This window comes from Salvia splendens, chromosome 15 (genome assembly GCF_004379255.2).
Source record: "Salvia splendens isolate huo1 chromosome 15, SspV2, whole genome shotgun sequence".
Lineage (NCBI taxonomy): Eukaryota > Viridiplantae > Streptophyta > Magnoliopsida > Lamiales > Lamiaceae > Salvia > Salvia splendens.
Window position 1 is genome coordinate 6062448 of NC_056046.1, and position 16324 is coordinate 6078771.

The window sequence follows — 16324 nt, forward strand, 5'->3', positions numbered from 1 at the left end:
CCTCCATTCACGAATAAAATCTGATGACTGATGTCATGCGTCAGAATTAAAGGGAAACTGGTGTCAACATTTCAGATCTACCCTTGTCCTCAATGCAAATACTTAATTAGGAGTGGAGGAAGTATTTATCTCCTGCATATATTTCTTACATCAAGATCTCACATGGTTCTTGATCATCCAAACTAACATGTCCATTTCTCACTACATTTTTAAGCACAAACAGGGTGGACTAAGATTATAGTAGTATACAATTTGTGATGCATCTTCTTAAACGCAGTAATCTGAAAAGTCCAATACGACCATTATCGACGCAACGAGACGCCAGCATTTCCTTCCAAGTGTAGCAATCTCCCATAACATTGGAGGAGCCCCCATTCAAAACCATACCTTCATCATGGTTCTTGGAATATTCATCTTCATGGAATCATATAGATTGATAAATGGACAAGTGTGGCCCTCATCATTCACTTGAAGTGTGAGTTACCCATTTGCTACATCTAACATAGACTGCCGGTAGGATGCCCTATAAATAATAAAAAAAGGGGTGTTATAACCGTGGTGGAGCATCCTAGTTCTGACAACTTTGGAAGGATCAACATAATAAGCATGCTAATGTGGTGAAAAGTGTTTGCAAAAAAAAGAGGTAACCAGTTAATTGTACCATAAATCCACACTTCCAAAAGACAGTATATTCAGAGGAGGTGTCAGTACAAATTAGAGCACACAAACATGAAAAGATAATACTAGCACTCAGATAAAAACTTACAGTTTTCTTGGAGGTCTGCAATGGGGTAGAGCTCACCCTTAAATCCCCCATGATCACGTTTAAACTCTCTTCAAAGAAGCAAGCAAGAGGATATAGGTCATAGCTATGTACTAATAAAGAAGAAATTTGATGCCACACTAGACTTTTCAATCAGTTAAAACTTAGCACCAAAATTACAAATTAGCCCGTTGTTCAAAAGAGTGTAAATAGGATGTTTCGATGAAACACCACAAATCCAAAACCAAAACTGGCATTTTAGTGTATAATCCCTTGAATAAGTCTAGTGTAAGCTGATAATATTTTGACAGAGGTGAATGATAAAAGAAATCATTTCATGAAAACGTATATTGCAAATTTCACAGTTAAAAACTTATAGACTGTCACTGTGGTTTGTTGTGATATAGATAACCCTAGTTTTGGCTACATGACAGTGATTATAGAGCCATCAGCTTAACTGCTCGTAATGCAATTACCGTTGATAATCTGAATCATGAGGATGAGAGTGATGCAGCAAATTCAGAGGGAATAGTATGTAGCATTTCAGGTGATTCATCTGCAATCCATTGTAAGTGCTTGCAGGCCAAGGAATGCTGTCCAGCATCAGCTAAGTATCTCAAAAAAGTCAAATGGGATTTTGCACATCCCATGCGACAAGTGAGTTCACGCAACAATTGAGAAACCGGAAGGAGAAACCCTACCAAGAAAAGTAGTTCAGCACCTTTTTTTCAGCACTAGTATAACTTACACACAAGCATAAAATGTATATAAAGCCGAGAAGGTAACAAATGATCGAGTATCATCTTACCTTCTTTGCAGAGGCAAAGAACAAAGGCATTCAGTAAGGCCTTGGCAAGTCCTTCGTCCTGTTCAACAGCCTTGTTGAATATTTCAAGAGCTAACTCAACATTTTTCGCCCGGCAGATGCCCTGAAGGAGGGATTTGTATGTTGACTCATTGGGTTCCAATCCTTTCATGGTCATCTGGTTAAACAGGTGGCAAGCATCTTCGACCAGATCTACTTCACAAAATTTGTTGATAAGGATATTGAAACTTTCCAAATTACCACAACAACCAATTGCAAACATCTCATCCCACAGCCGTTTTGCAGGGCGCACAAGATCCTCCCTGCAGCAAGCTTCGAGAAGATAATTGTAAGATGACACGTCGAGTCCTAAACCTTTTTTCTTCATCTCTTGAAGCACCCGATAAGCTTCTTTAACTCTTCCCGCCTTACAAAGGTAGGAAACCATCACATTGTAACTCTCCGAGTCCCTGAAGTACTCCTTCATGGACAAGAGCTGGAATACTTCAACCAACTCTTCTCCCTTTCCATGCTTACAAAGGTTTTCACTCAAGTTGATCACTGTCAGCAGAGTTGGTGATCTCTCTTTCTCGAGCATAAACCTTAAAAATGAGATTGCACGTGCGGGATCAGAAGACGAAACAGATCCTATCAAGACATTCAGAACATCATCGTCAATCGTAAAATCTCCACTCACTATCACATCGCCCAAGTTTTTTGCTTCACACAAGTGTCTCTCTGTGACAAACTGAAGAATAAGCTCCCGATAATCACTGGCCCTTGGCGCCACCCCTAACTTACGTTTCCTCTTCAAAACCATGTTCACATCAACCACGCATCCCATCTGGCGCAACGTCTCAGCCACAACTCTATACGCCATAAAGTCAGGCTTACATTCTCTTTTCCTCAACTCCTCCAATGCAAGCATCGCATCATTCGCCCGAAGCTCTGTGCATAAACCATGAACCACCAGCAGCGCAACAACCGACCCATTAACCCCCGAAAAATCAACCTTTTTTACATCATCAATCAAACCCAGAATCTCAACCAGTTCCATCTTTCCGCAAATCCTCCACACAAAAACCCCAAAACCAATAGTACTGAGACGAACACCTCTGTTAAGCATTTCACCGAACACATTGCGGGCACTCTTCACATTCCCATCAGAAGCCAGCGCGGCCAGAAGCGAATTGCAAGCTTCAGGCCCTATCTCCGGCGCGATGGAGGCAACGTCGCGAAAGAGAGAGAAGGCCGTGTGAGTTCTCCTCCCAGCGACAAGAGAAGCAATGACGGAGCGATAAACGCGGGGGTGCAAGGAAACCCTCTGCGCTCTGATTTGCTTTAGAAGCTTATCGATAGAGTTGAATTGGCGGGAAATGGCTAGGGATTTGAGGAGGGATTGGTAGGTGTCGGAGGAGTGGGAGAAGCCTGGCTGCTGGGACGCCCAATTGAAGAATCCGGAAGCGAGAGAGTGTTGGTTGAGGAGGAAGGGGTCGATGACTCGGGCGACGACGGTGGGGCTCAGTGAGTGGCGGCAGCCGAGTTGGTGTAGCGTCTTCTCGTGTGACGGCGTCCATGCGCGGCTCGACGCTACGAGCAGAGTTCGGCTTATGAGGCTTGCCAGCTCCGCGGCGGAGCCTTGCATGATTGCATCTGCTGCAAATCCCAATTCAGATCGGATGCAGTTGAATCACGTCAATCAAGAATAGAAGAACAAAAATTTTGTACTCCTACTATGAATTTCAATCATCCATTAAAAAACTTCAAAAAACTGTGTATATTTGTATACAGTAATAAATTTACCCAAAATTTATTATTTTGAGTGTAATATAAATTGATTGCAAAAAAAAAGAAAGAAGAGGTAAATCAATCAAATAAACTCGCGTAGAGCAAAGGTGATAAATATATGGTGAACAGAAAACGTAACGTTTTATGCTATGAGCATTTTCACCTTCGAATCCAAGATGCCGGATTGCTTGACCACATCGACCTCTATTTAATTGTCAGATTTGATTCGATAAAAAATTTATATGTTAGACGTACAAAAATTTAGGTAATTGCAAAATTTATATGTTAGTCATACAATATTACACTTATGAAATGGAGTATTCTGTATTAGTAGTATATAAATAATCGAGCATAACGACAAGTATGAAATGGATTATTCTGTGTTAGTATATAAAGATAGAAAAAATGGTGATTACATTTCATCTCTATGGGAATTATGCAGAACTCGTCCAATCTAATAAAATAGGGGTCCTATGAATATCAATGTTAATATCAAAAGAGACCAATCAAATGTAGTAACTCTATATTTCTATCCAAGGACAAGAGTCCAAGAATGTCTGCACCAAAAACTAATCATACCTAAGAAAAACAATCGTTAAGCTTCAATCTCGTGTTATTCGTTCCACCTTCCATCTCTCGTGTTCCTCTACCTCGCAGTTTATCATTTCTCGTAACACAGCAGGCCATGAGAATTTGAAAATGCTTGCTACAATCTAACGATGTACCGTGTTGTATATCATGTTTTCGAGCGCTTCAAGCAGACCAAAACACCAATGCTTGCAAGGACAGCTGCTCCTCCGAGAATTCCATAGTGGAGTTGAGTCCAATTAGCTTCTTCTTGCCGCACAATATCACTTGTCACCTTTCTTATTTCTTGTTTCGGACGAATATAGTCCACGTGCAACCTCACAACCTGATAAAGGGCAACAAATGGAACCAGGGAAATTTTAACCATGTTCCAGATACGTGCAGCTATTCTGCAAAGATGTATGAGTAAACAATCATTCTGACCTTTAGGCCAGCTGCCCGTGCACAGCTTACAGCATTGGCAAGATCTCCATCTGTTGTGAGCAGAACTTTATCACCCTCGTCATCTTCATACTGACAGAGAATAAAAGCATCAGTGAGTTTATTGATAAGAACCAATATCGAAAGAATGGGTTTTATGATCATAGACCCACCAGAAGTCGGGGGCGAGTCTGACGAGTGGATGCACCTGCCCGTTGCACGACAGCAGAAACAAGTTCAGCTAGATGCTCTGTGCCTGATAAGACAATGTCAAGTTTAATTTGTAAAGTAAATATGATGAGGCAAACATAACCAGGACTCATTCAAGTACTTTATTAAGAGACGAGGGTTTTACACTAGAGCGCGCTACACATACCACAATTAAATCGGTGGACATGCCCTTCAAGGTCCTCAAATTTGAAACAATATGAATTCCCAGGACCAGCTGATGTGTATGTGGACTTCTGATGATCTATAGCCTCCGATGCCACATATTGAGACGTAGACACCTCACTGCAACAGGGAAGCAATATTAGTGCGCAAGCAGCTCCGGTATAAAAATGTTTGGAATAAAAAGACACAGAAAGACCTAGTGGTATCATAATCCTCAGGGGGGTCCATATTCAGAGCTGAATCCCAGAAATTCTGCATCACTGTATTTGAGCCATCATTAACAGAGCCAGAGCTGGTCTCAACCTTTTCAAAAAAAGAAGTTAATTTCCTCCTTTTAGAAATAAAATACTACAGTGCCATGTTCTCAGAATCTACGTTGTTGCCACTACGAAAGATACCTATATTTTGAAAAAATTTCATGATGTAAATGTACAACTATAGCAACACTTCTCTGGCATAGAATAAAAAGCACAAAACCAGCTGATTCAGTAACAAGCATGACAATTTACTCTCAGGTCTTTACCATGAAAAAAGAACATGACACTGATTCTAATTATCTTACCATGGAGATTGCCGCATGACTTATCTGCAGAACATCTAGACATGCAGCAACACATCCATCTGCAAGATAGATAAGTTAATCTCTTCTGTTTTTCTTTTTTCAGTGGAAAAACCCAGAGAAAAGCACCAGTCACCTTTATCAAGAACGGGAATGTGTAAGAACTTCCTATCGTGCATTATATGCAATGCGTCAAGAATAGTTGTCTCTAAGGTCGCACATTCTGGATTCGGCGTCATTACCTTGAGTAAGCAAAGCATGGATCCATGATAAGTGAACGGTAACATCCTAGACCAAACAATACATATCATGCAATTAAAGGAAGCACAACCAATAGGACTAAAATTTTGAAGTTCAAAGGGTAACCAAGATACTATCAATTACGATTTGAAAGGATAACCCAGGGATAATTTATTCAAAATAGAGAAACTTTGGAGAGAATTATGAATATTTTAAAGCATTCGGATACAAATCATCGGTAAGATAAGAGTCTATATACACCCTCATTGCAAGGTACTCAAATAGCTCAGTGGAAATAGAATAGACTGCATGGTTTGCAAACTGGAAGTTAAACCTTTTCCGTTAGAGTCAGATCCGGAGAGAGGTTTTGGGCCACAACTCGGTACAGTATATCTCTTGAACTGACATTAAAGCACAAGACATCAACAGTGAGCTGACTCATCATTAGAAAATAAAAATGGTTAACGAATCTTCACACTCATATACAGTAGTAGAGGTATAATTCTGTGATCAAAATATCATACGTGAGTATTCCCTGGATGCTGTTCCCTGTCATAACAAGAGCTGAATTGACCTTTAGCTCACGCATCTTTTTAGCAGCAATTTGAACATGATCAGAAGGTGCAACAACAGCAACTCTGAAGACATAACAATATCACAGGTTTCTTATATCATGCACTGCAAATCACATCTCATCAGACCATCAGTAAATGCCATTTACCTAGAATTTTCAGATATGATGGTGGACAGAGAAGGCTTGAACACACGTTCCCTGAGTGTTTCTATAAAACCCAATGATGCTGAAATATAGAAGACAGCAAAAGAAAGAAGATAATTTATCAAGATTAGATGCACTTGTGTATAGAGAAAAATGCATTGCTATGAAAGAGCTATAACGTCAAAAGAACTAGCAGAATAGTGAGAGCAAGTACTTGAAAACATCAAAATTTACAAGGAACATTATGGATTGAGCACTTACGGTCAAATATTTTATCTAAATCAATTCTCTGCAGCAGTTCACCCGGATTTTCATGTTACACATATAAAGTATTTAGATGACCTTAAGGTTCACAGATGCCCGCACTAAACAGTAAACAACACAGTAGAAAATCCATTCTTATGAAATTTCTGATGTGTTAAGAGTTATGTTGTAGTAGCAAATAAAAGAAGGGGCTTTATTGGACCAAAAGAAACATAAATTGCTTTAGTTCGATGTTCTTGATGGGAATACTGAAGTGTAAGTGCATAACTAACCTGAGAGACTGCTTCCAAATTGACGTTCAACACCTTCAACTGCCGCAGCAATAGCACTCCCCTGCTCTGCAGCCTTCTCCATTCTTGATATTGCATCATAAAGGCATTTTGTGATATCTAAGAGTGCAATGACTTCACCATTCTCAACAACAGGGAGGTGCCTAAATTTTCCTATCAAACCCAAAAAACATAGCAGATTAATTGCAAGCATAAGTAGCAGAAATATGTAAGTAAATGGTTGATCATAGCATTAGCAGCAAACAGGTCAAGGCATAAGTAGCCTGATGGAAACTGGAATCCAAGTACTAATAACAAGTTCTTCAGCATTAAGCATCAAATGACCATAAGAAAACAAAGCACACAATTCTACCTTGGACCATCTTTTGCAAAGCTTCAATAGCCAAAGAATCTGAGTTCACAAAAATTGGATTTCTTGTCATAACTTTTGAAATTACTGTGTGCTCTGGTTTCAGGTCCTCAGCTATAACTCTGGTTGTTATGTCCTACACCCAAAGCATAATCAGAATGTCAGTATATTCAAGAAACTTATAATGACAATGCCACATCCAACAGCAATAATAAAAAAAAAAGGGTAAGTTTCTGAGCCTGCAATGCTACCTATGAATACTACCTTCTTTCTTTCTCTTAAGAAGGGTCCAACAAGAGAGGGAAAATGCAAAAGAAAAGGCATTATGCACATAATGCCAACATATAAGCACCTTATCAGTGACAATTCCTGAGAGCAAGACATTAGCATCAGTCAGCAGAACAGCATCAACACGCCTTGATGCCATCCTCCTGCAGGCTTCTGAGACAGTGGTTCCATCTGGAATCGTAAGTGCCTTAGATAGCCTTAGTTTCTTCACTGTCCTCTCCCAAACAATAGAACTGCATATAGCACGAAACCAAACATATAAGATAAAAGTTAAACCAAATGATATAATACTATAATCAAAGGTAGACTCAACAGAAGCGAAGATTCACAAACATATTTAATGATAAACAGAAATAATGCCAAAGCTCTAAACCTTAATATTATATTGGAAAAATGCAAGCTAAATACTAGTAGTGGTCAGTAAACACTTTGGCTACACCTTGTTTCTCAAAATTTACAACACCAGACAAGACCAGAAGCATAACTCAGGCTCAATTTCTAATTGAGGACAATTTGGTCATCTCAATATAAGAAAGCATTTCTGTTATGGTCTGCATAAAGAAATTTGGAGGGACCCTATACTTTTCAGCTAGTTAAATTAGGATCAAAATCCAAATTAATCCATATTTAACGACTAATTTACACATTGCATCACTAAATATCCGTATCACTTATCATGTAAAAAAAAAACTCACCAGCTTCTCATAATCCGTCAACAAAAATATTGTGATCACAGCTTATATTCGATTAATTTACGTTCCAACACATCAACAAACTCAAACATAAAAGGATTGTGGAAACAACATTTGCACTAACGTAAAATCTCATTTTCCTTTTTTCTGATTAATTAATCTTACGAATTTGGGGAGGAGGGTTTGGCGCCGGCGGAGCCGCTATCGGAAAGAGGACCCGACGATGACCTCTTCATGGTGGGGGGAGCGCCGCGCTTCTGCGACGGCGGCATAGTCATGCTGTTGCGCCTCGGCAGAGGCGCCGGCGACCCGCCGGACTTTTCCATTGCTTTGTTTAATTTTGTCCAATCTATATCAATCTAAACATAATTTCTACGATAAAATGTAAAATTCATTATCATGAATGCAGAATCTCTCGATAACCTCTCCATTCTCTTAGATCACCCTTCGTTTTGGTGAAAGCTGATGAATAATTCCTCTGAAATCATTTCTTACCCACTGATTTTTTTTTCTTCTGAATATTGCATTTATTATTTTATCCATGTTTAAAATCAAAGATATACAATTAATGGGCAGATGTAAATATATTTACTATGTATTTTGTGCGAATATAAATCATATTTTTATACACTTTCCTGAAACCATTGATATGAATTATGATCATATGATCGTTACAAAATCAATGTGATATAATGTTGAAAAAGATATCTTATATTCACGTATCTACATGCATAACTCGTACACATCATTTCTCACTTGCCGAAATCCAATTTTGATTGGTACTCAATAACTCAATACAAACCATTTCTCATTTCGATCATATAGTCTTATCACATTAGTTAAATAAAAAAGTTGCAAATGTATTTTTTCCGTATCTACATTATGTTTAGTCTAAATTCTAGTAACAAATGATTAGCACTCTGGACTTTGAATCCAGCGACCTGGGTTCGACTCCCGGGTATGACCTCTTTTAACAACTTTTTAGAACATATATTTTCTTGTCATTCATATTTCTTTCCCTTCAAAATATTTTGTCAAAAGATAATGCTCAAATACAAGTATGTGTCTTATGGGAAAAGGATATGATAATTGGAAATATTTCATGCTTCGTAATTTATTTTTCATAATTTAAAAAACATGGGAAGAATCGAAGATTCTGGGTGTCAGTGTAAATTACGTGTCGACAATCTCTCTTCCTTGATCAACCATGTTATTTTGTTGATGTTAAAAGTATCAAATATATATAATCAATATAAATAATTTAATTTGAATTTTGATAAAATTTATTAAAACATTGATATGTGCATTGAGTTTTTTCAAACTTACTAAATTTATTAATTTTTATTTTATACTTACACATATTTATCGATATTATTATTAATATTATAAATGTATTATATTCTTTGGGATAAAATTATAACAAGCTCGTAATTTGGTAAGTCCCAACTTTAGTTAATTTCAATATGACCTAATTTTATCAAAATTTGGCGTTATATATTTGTGATTTAAAATTCTGTATAATACTAATATTCTTTCTTATTTCTAAATTCTACAATAATAAACACCGAGCATTTTCTTAAAATGATGACCGGAAGATCCCAAAAAATGTAGCAACTTTTTTATGGTGAATGTTATAAACATTTTATATAATCTTTTCATAATATGAAATGAATACAGGATGCACGAATCAGGATAAATAAATTCAAATTCCAAAGTGTAGGGATCAGACTATCCGGTTCACTAATTACCGAGACCTCTTTAGTCTTATTTATAAGATGGCTCAGTCAAACCACCTACCAAGCGACTGATTTATACAAGCAATTACAAGCTATTACACACAGTAAATAGCTATACACTAAATCAATGTCTTCCTGAACCAGAAGCTCCAAGATCCACCAAAGAACCTACACACTGCAAGACTTGTTAGTAGAAAACAAAGGATCCTCTCGGATCTGAACAAAATATGCAGTAGCAAGAGAGATAACAAAGGAATCGCATAGATCTTCAAGCTATGGCTCAGCCACCCGCTAATAGTACAGATCTATTCACCAAAACAATAATTCAAGAGAGCAACGTTGAATCCAACCGTGAAACTCTTCACACACCCCGGATTACAACCCCAAAACACTCCACTACACCGGATCTGTCCACTCTCAAAGCTCACAACAACAGAAACCTCTCAACAAGGAACCCTAACTCCTCTGGAACCCAAGCAACTGAAATAGTTGCTTATCTCAAACCCACACAACCGTTTAATCACACAAATACCAGTGACAAATACCAGGGAACCACCAGAGAATCATCAGAGAAGAAAACCCAACAGAAACTCAAAAAAGACTCGAGAGAGAAAAGTGAGAGAAGGAGAGAGTGAAGAATAAATCTGAGGCGGTGGATAGGGAGTGGGGGTATATCAATCCGGGAATGGGCTAGGGCAAAGCAACAGCCCAACTTACCTAATGGGCCAAATTCCAAGTCCAACAAATAAAAGTCCACCAACTAAATAGCCCATACAATCAACACAAAGCACAACTTATGTAACCACATTTCAACTCTAACTTAAATACCTAAAAATTTTCATAATAAAAGCACTGAACAAAATTGACACAACTAAATCTGAACTTACTTTGGTCGGCGGAGGATATCACTTGCAAGTCAAAGGTTGTCTCTGATGGGATACGAACTAAACAACTAAACAATAATTGCGAGCCCGATAGCAGTGACGGCCCATCAGCCCAAAACCCAAGAAAGAGTATCAGTTCGGCACAACCAAAGAGTTCGGTCACAACCTATAGCTCGGTAGTATCAGTTCGGCACAACCAAAGAGTTCGGTCACAGCCTATAGCTCGGTAAAAGCCGACCAATCGAGCTCAACTCTCAGATTGGCAAAAGCTGATCGGCAAAGTTCAGCAGTTCGGTCTCAGTATTCGACCGAACAAGGAGATAGTGGACCCATGCAGGATCTCCACGACCTCCATTACACCCACGATCTATTTAGTGGTATTAAGCAGTTATCAACCCCCCTACCAGGGCTGCAAACCACGATCTTAGTTCGAATGTATAAATAGAACTTAGATCAGATAGACCAGGGTTAAGTTCTCTAGATCCTGAATCTCATATAGCAAATCAGCATTGTAATCTGTAAGAGATCAAGCAATACAAATTTGCTCTCTATTCTTCCCGTGGACGTAGATTTACCTCAGTAAATCGAACCACGTAATTTTCAGTGTTGTGATCTTCATTTATTACTTGCATTTATTCCCATCAAAAATTCGCCAAATCATCACTGGCGCCGTCTGTGGGAAAACAGAAAACCAAAACTGTGATAAAAGCGAGTTTTTGATCCTCTTCCACCAAAAAATGCGTACCAGATCACATAATACCCATACTTCCGTCCGTGATGAACGTGAGGAAGCTAGTCCAGCCCGTAGGTCTGGAAAACAGCCTCGGGAGAAATCTGCCTCCAGTTCTCACGGTGAAAGAACAAACCACTCAAAAAGTCATCGCACCGAGCCTCCCCAGCAGCACGATTTGAATGAGGCTGTCAAGTTGTTCTTGGCTGAGAAACAGGATGAGTTCTTAACATTCCTGCAAAAGAGCCAGAAGCCGGAGAAGAAAACGGCGGATTCTCCCTCCCCCTCCAGACATGAAAGTCACTACCGCAGTAGTGTCGTATCTTCCAGGAGAAAGAATCCTCACCACCGATATGTTCCTTCTCCTCCTTGTTACCGAAATCACAGGAGAACTCCATCTCCACCATACCGAAGAGATGTCGGATTCGCTATGTATGGAGCGCTGAAGACTCCATTTTCGGATGATATCACCAGAACTCCGTTGCCACAGAATTACCGAACTCCGTCAGTGACTTATGACGGGTTAGTGGATCCTCATGATTTCCTGGGACGCTATCAGTATAATATGGCGAACCAAGGTCTCAATGAGGTTCATATGTGTAAGCTGTTTCCCGAGCTGCTCATCGGGAACGCAAGAAGGTGGTTTGATAGCCTCCCTCAAGGCAGCATTAGATCTTACAGAGATCTAATGGATGCTTTTCATAGGAGGTTCTTCCAGAAAGCTGAAACCCGAGTCACTTCGGCTCAGCTGCTTTCTATACGTCAAGGTCGCGATGAAAAGATTAGCGACTTCATGACAAGATTCCACAAGGAATGCCTACAAGTAGATGATCTCAATGATCTACTTGTCATTTCGGCATTCCAAAATGGAATTCTGCCAGGAGCTCTCTACAGAAAGCTCGTTGAATGCAGTCCGCAAACAGCTCAAGAGATGTGGGACATTGCGGACCAGTTTTCTCGTGCTGATGAGGCAGACCGTCGAAAACGGTCTTTAGACAGCTCTTCCAGAGGAGACAAGAGGAAGCCCGATCATAGCGATCAGGGACATCCTCGCCGAACTCCTTTTGAAAGAATTCAAAGGGCACCGGTACAAGACAGATTGGGACCACGTCTCAATCCTGAGAAACCACCCGCTCAGTTCGTACCATTGAACAAGTCGAGAGCGGAAATTTTCGAACTGCATTCTGATATGTTCGAAAAACCAAAGTCGATGACGAAATCGGCCACGCGCCGAAGTCAGGATAAATATTGCTCCTTCCATCAAGACCACGGTCACGATACCGAGGAGTGCCGAAATTTGGCAGCAGATATTGATGTTCTTGTGAAAGCAGGGACGTTAAAAAAATACCAAAGCAAGCCGCCGAAAAAGAATAAGAAACAGAGAAGTGCGAACTGCGCTCCTCAGGATCCTAAAAGGCAACAGGATCCCGAAGACGATGACGAGCCGCAATATGATGGAGTAATCCAGACTATTGACGCTCTCCCAGCCGGGAAGACTAAATCGTCACTAAAATCAGAGCGCAGAGGCTTCAATCGAGAGGAGCCAACACATAAAAGGCTGAAGAAGGAGGAAGTAATTAAATTTTCAGATGCAGATCCCGTCCCGGCCATTTCTCCTCATCAAGACGCTATTGTCATTCAAGCTGGAGTGGCAAACAAACTGATCCACAGAGTGTTTGTGGATACAGGAGCGTCGGTTAGCATTCTTTTTAAAGAATGTTTTGATAAACTGGAAGTGGATCCAGCTCGGCTCAGTCCGGCCCCACTTCCTCTGAAAAGTTTCGCCCAGGAGGACACCCGCCCTGAAGGTATTATCAGCCTTCCGATTACGGTAGGAAGAGCGCCTACTAGCTCCAGTACGATGATCGAGTTTTTTGTGGTAAAAGCTCGATCCCCGTATAACATTATACTGGGAAGAGACTGGCTCAACACAGTTCGGGCCATTTGCTCTACTTATCACCTCACGATCAAGATCCCCACTAAAGGAGGGATAGCAGTCATCCGAGGTGATCAAAAGAGAGCAAAAGAATGTCTGCAGATTGCGCTTAAAAGTGCCGAACAATCAGATCGGCACCATCAAGCATAGCAATCACAGCAGCCGGAGTCAGAGGCAGGCGAAATGAACGAAGTCACACCGGAGCCGAACTCACGACCAGTTCAGTTATACGAAGACGATCCATCCAGAACGGTCAAGATCGGTTTCGCGGGAACACCTCTACTCCGGGAAAAGACCATCCAGCTCCTCAAAGAGTACAAAGATGTCTTTGCGTGGTCTCCGTTGGACATGACTGGAGTGTCTCCCGAGGTAATTACACATCGGTTAAATATTGATCCTTCAGTCCGGCCTATAAAACAGAAGCAAAGACTCTTTGCGGCAGAAAGAAATCAAGTCATCCATGACGAAGTCCGCCAATTACTGAAAGCGGATGTATTATTTGAAGTAAAATATCCTTCTTGGGTGGCCAATCCTGTGATGATCAAGAAAAAAGAAGGAGGATGGCGGATGTGCATAGATTTTACAGATCTAAATAAGCACTGTCCTAAAGATTGCTACCCCCTTCCCAACATAGATAAAAAAGTAGAAGCTTTGATAGGCTTCGAAATTTTCTGTTTTCTTGATTTGTATAAAGGATACCACCAAGTTTTAATGGATGAGAATGATGCTTCAAAAACGGCTTTCATTACTGACTTCGGTATTTTTGCTTATAAAAAGATGCCATTTGGTTTAAAGAATGCCGGAGCCACATATCAAAGGATGGTAGATAAGCTATTTCGGCACCTGATCGGAAAAGAGGTTGAAGTATATGTTGACGACATAGTTGTTAAAAGCAGAAGCACTTCGGAGTACGAAAACAATCTCAAATCCACTCTCGACGTGCTCAAAAAAGCCAACCTCAAACTCAATCCCCAAAAATGTACCTTTTTGGTAGATTCGGGAAAATTTCTGGGTTGTTGGGTTTCAAAGGAAGGACTCAAGGCAAATCCCCTAAAGGTTCAAGTTGTTCAGAACATGGTAATGCTGAAGTCAATACATGATGTGCAAAGGCTAACTGGATGTCTAGCCGCACTGAATAGATTCCTTTCCCAAGCAGCCGAGAAGCAAATGCCGTTCTTCAATGTTTTGAAGAAGGCACCAAAGTTTGAGTGGGGAGCCGAACAGAAGAAGGCTTTTGACGAACTCAAATGTTATTTAACCGAACTTCCTATTCTCTATGCTCCAACAGATGCCGAAGTGATATTCTTATATTTAGCAGCATCAGATCAAACCATTAGCGCGGTGCTTGTACGAGAAGAAGGCCTAAAACAGCGTCCTATCTACTTTACAAGCCGAGCATTAAGAGGTCCCGAAACAAGGTATCAACCTCTGGAAAAAATTGCTCTGGCATTAGTAAATGCAGCAAGGAGACTGCGGCCATATTTCTATGCTCACAAAGTGTGCGTCTTAACCGATCTTCCACTTCGGCAAGTTTTGACTAAGCCCGAAGCATCGGGCAGAATTGCCAAGTGGGCCATAGAGTTGGGAGAACATTCAATAGAATATCTACCTCGGAAAGCCATCAAGGGACAAGCCTTGGCAGATTTTCTTGTAGAGGTAAAGTTCGATCAGGCAATCCCTACTATTGCCGAACAGAAAAATCCTACCAATGATGAACTAACACTGCCCCAGAAACCCGAAGTAGAGCCGCCGGACTGTTGGATTGGATTCGTGGATGGAGCTTCGAATAAGACAGGAAGTGGAGCTGGTATTCTACTTATCGCTCCCGACGGACACGAAGTAACTTATTCACTTCGGTTCTTATTCCCAACCACTAATAACGAAGCCGAATACGAAGCCCTTCTTGCCGGACTTCAGTTAGCGCAACGTCTACTTGTCAAATCTCTCAAAATTCATTGTGATTCACAAGTCATAGTGAATCACATGCTGGGTACAAGTGAAGCCCGTGGTGAAAGGATGAAAAAATACTTGGACAAAGCGCAAAGTATTAGCCGAAATTTCTCTTATTTTCGGATAATCCACATTCCCAGAGCGGGAAATAGCCGAGCAGATACTTTAAGTAAGTTGGCCTCATATCCGAGCTCAAAGGTGGAGGAATTACCGCACAGAAGCATTGATGAAGCTGAAGTACACTCAGTAACCAGTTCACCAAACTGGATGACGCCAATATTAAAGTATCTAGATCAAGGACAACTGCCCGAGGATAAGAGAGAAGCAAGGAAAATCACATGCCGAGCACGTCGGTATGAACTTCATGAAGGAGTCCTATATAGAAAGTCCTACCTTCAACCGTTATTGCGATGTGTAGGACCAGAAGAGACGGATTACATCCTTAGAGAAGTTCATGAAGGATCTTGCGGTAGCCACATCGGAGCTAGAGCATTAGCTAAAAAAGTTCTGAGATGGGGATATTATTGGCCAACTTTGGTACAAGAAGCAGTACAGCTAGTTAAGAAATGTACGAAATGCCAAATCCATGCAAATATCCCAAGGACGCCGCAGACTGATCTATGTGCTATGCAAAGCCCTTGGCCTTTTATGCAATGGGGCATAGACATAGTAGGACCACTACCACAAGCTCCCCGGCAAATGAAATTCTTGATCGTTGCCGTGGATTACTTCACAAAGTGGGTGGAGGCTGAACCATTAGCTACGATAACAAGCTCAAAGGCATTAGATTTTGTCTGGAAGAACATAGTTTGCCGATTTGGCATACCCCATATCCTCATTTCAGATAATGGGACTCAGTTTACTGACAAAACATTCAAGAATTGGTGCCAAGAGTTGAATATTCAACAGCGGTTCACTTCGGTCTCTCACC

General features: G+C 40.5%; 2 protein-coding genes across 4 annotated transcripts; both read right to left on the reverse strand.

The window, feature by feature from the left end:
• Nucleotides 1-106: 106 nt before the first annotated feature.
• LOC121768287 (pentatricopeptide repeat-containing protein At5g14080-like) lies at nucleotides 107-3423 on the reverse strand. 3 transcript variants are annotated; one of them, XR_006043338.1, is made up of 4 exons: nucleotides 1572-3422; nucleotides 1240-1460; nucleotides 767-834; nucleotides 107-523 (listed from the first exon to the last, which is right to left on the reverse strand). XR_006043338.1 is itself a non-coding variant. In XM_042164730.1 (4 exons), exons 1-2 carry the CDS (start codon nucleotides 3211-3213, stop codon nucleotides 1255-1257), a joined length of 1848 nt encoding a protein of 615 aa, XP_042020664.1. In that variant the 5' UTR covers nucleotides 3214-3423; the 3' UTR covers nucleotides 107-523; nucleotides 767-781; nucleotides 1240-1254. The 3 variants fall into 3 exon arrangements, 2 of the variants coding, with proteins under 2 accessions (XP_042020664.1, XP_042020665.1); XM_042164730.1 differs by having other exon boundaries at nucleotides 767-781; nucleotides 1572-3423; XM_042164731.1 differs by lacking the exon at nucleotides 767-834 and having other exon boundaries at nucleotides 1572-3423.
• Nucleotides 3424-3798: 375 nt separating this feature from the next.
• LOC121768292 (CBS domain-containing protein CBSCBSPB3-like) lies at nucleotides 3799-8605 on the reverse strand. The gene is made up of 14 exons (XM_042164742.1): nucleotides 8323-8605; nucleotides 7530-7698; nucleotides 7181-7313; nucleotides 6811-6981; nucleotides 6278-6356; nucleotides 6081-6194; nucleotides 5891-5957; nucleotides 5453-5558; nucleotides 5320-5378; nucleotides 4954-5060; nucleotides 4741-4877; nucleotides 4538-4620; nucleotides 4368-4457; nucleotides 3799-4269 (listed from the first exon to the last, which is right to left on the reverse strand). The coding sequence occupies exons 1-14, from the start codon at nucleotides 8481-8483 to the stop codon at nucleotides 4093-4095; spliced, it is 1653 nt and encodes a 550-aa protein (XP_042020676.1). The 5' UTR covers nucleotides 8484-8605; the 3' UTR covers nucleotides 3799-4092.
• Between the last annotated feature and the right edge of the window lie 7719 nt (nucleotides 8606-16324).

What these genes read in the sequence shown, in the direction of transcription:
- LOC121768287 (XM_042164731.1), bottom strand. Translation starts at nt 3,213, where the DNA reads ATGCAAGGCTCCGCCGCGGAGCTGGCAAGCCTCATAAGCCGAACTCTG. An exon ending in TCTTTGCCTCTGCAAAGAAG is followed by an intron (nt 1,461 to 1,571) that starts GTAAGATGATAC and finishes TTTTCTTGGTAG; the next exon opens with GGTTTCTCCTTCCGGTTTCT.
- LOC121768292 (XM_042164742.1), bottom strand. Translation starts at nt 8,483, where the DNA reads ATGGAAAAGTCCGGCGGGTCGCCGGCGCCTCTGCCGAGGCGCAACAGC. An exon ending in ATTTGGAAGCAGTCTCTCAG is followed by an intron (nt 6,357 to 6,810) that starts GTTAGTTATGCA and finishes TCTATATTTCAG; the next exon opens with CATCATTGGGTTTTATAGAA. An exon ending in CACGGGCAGCTGGCCTAAAG is followed by an intron (nt 4,270 to 4,367) that starts GTCAGAATGATT and finishes GCCCTTTATCAG; the next exon opens with GTTGTGAGGTTGCACGTGGA.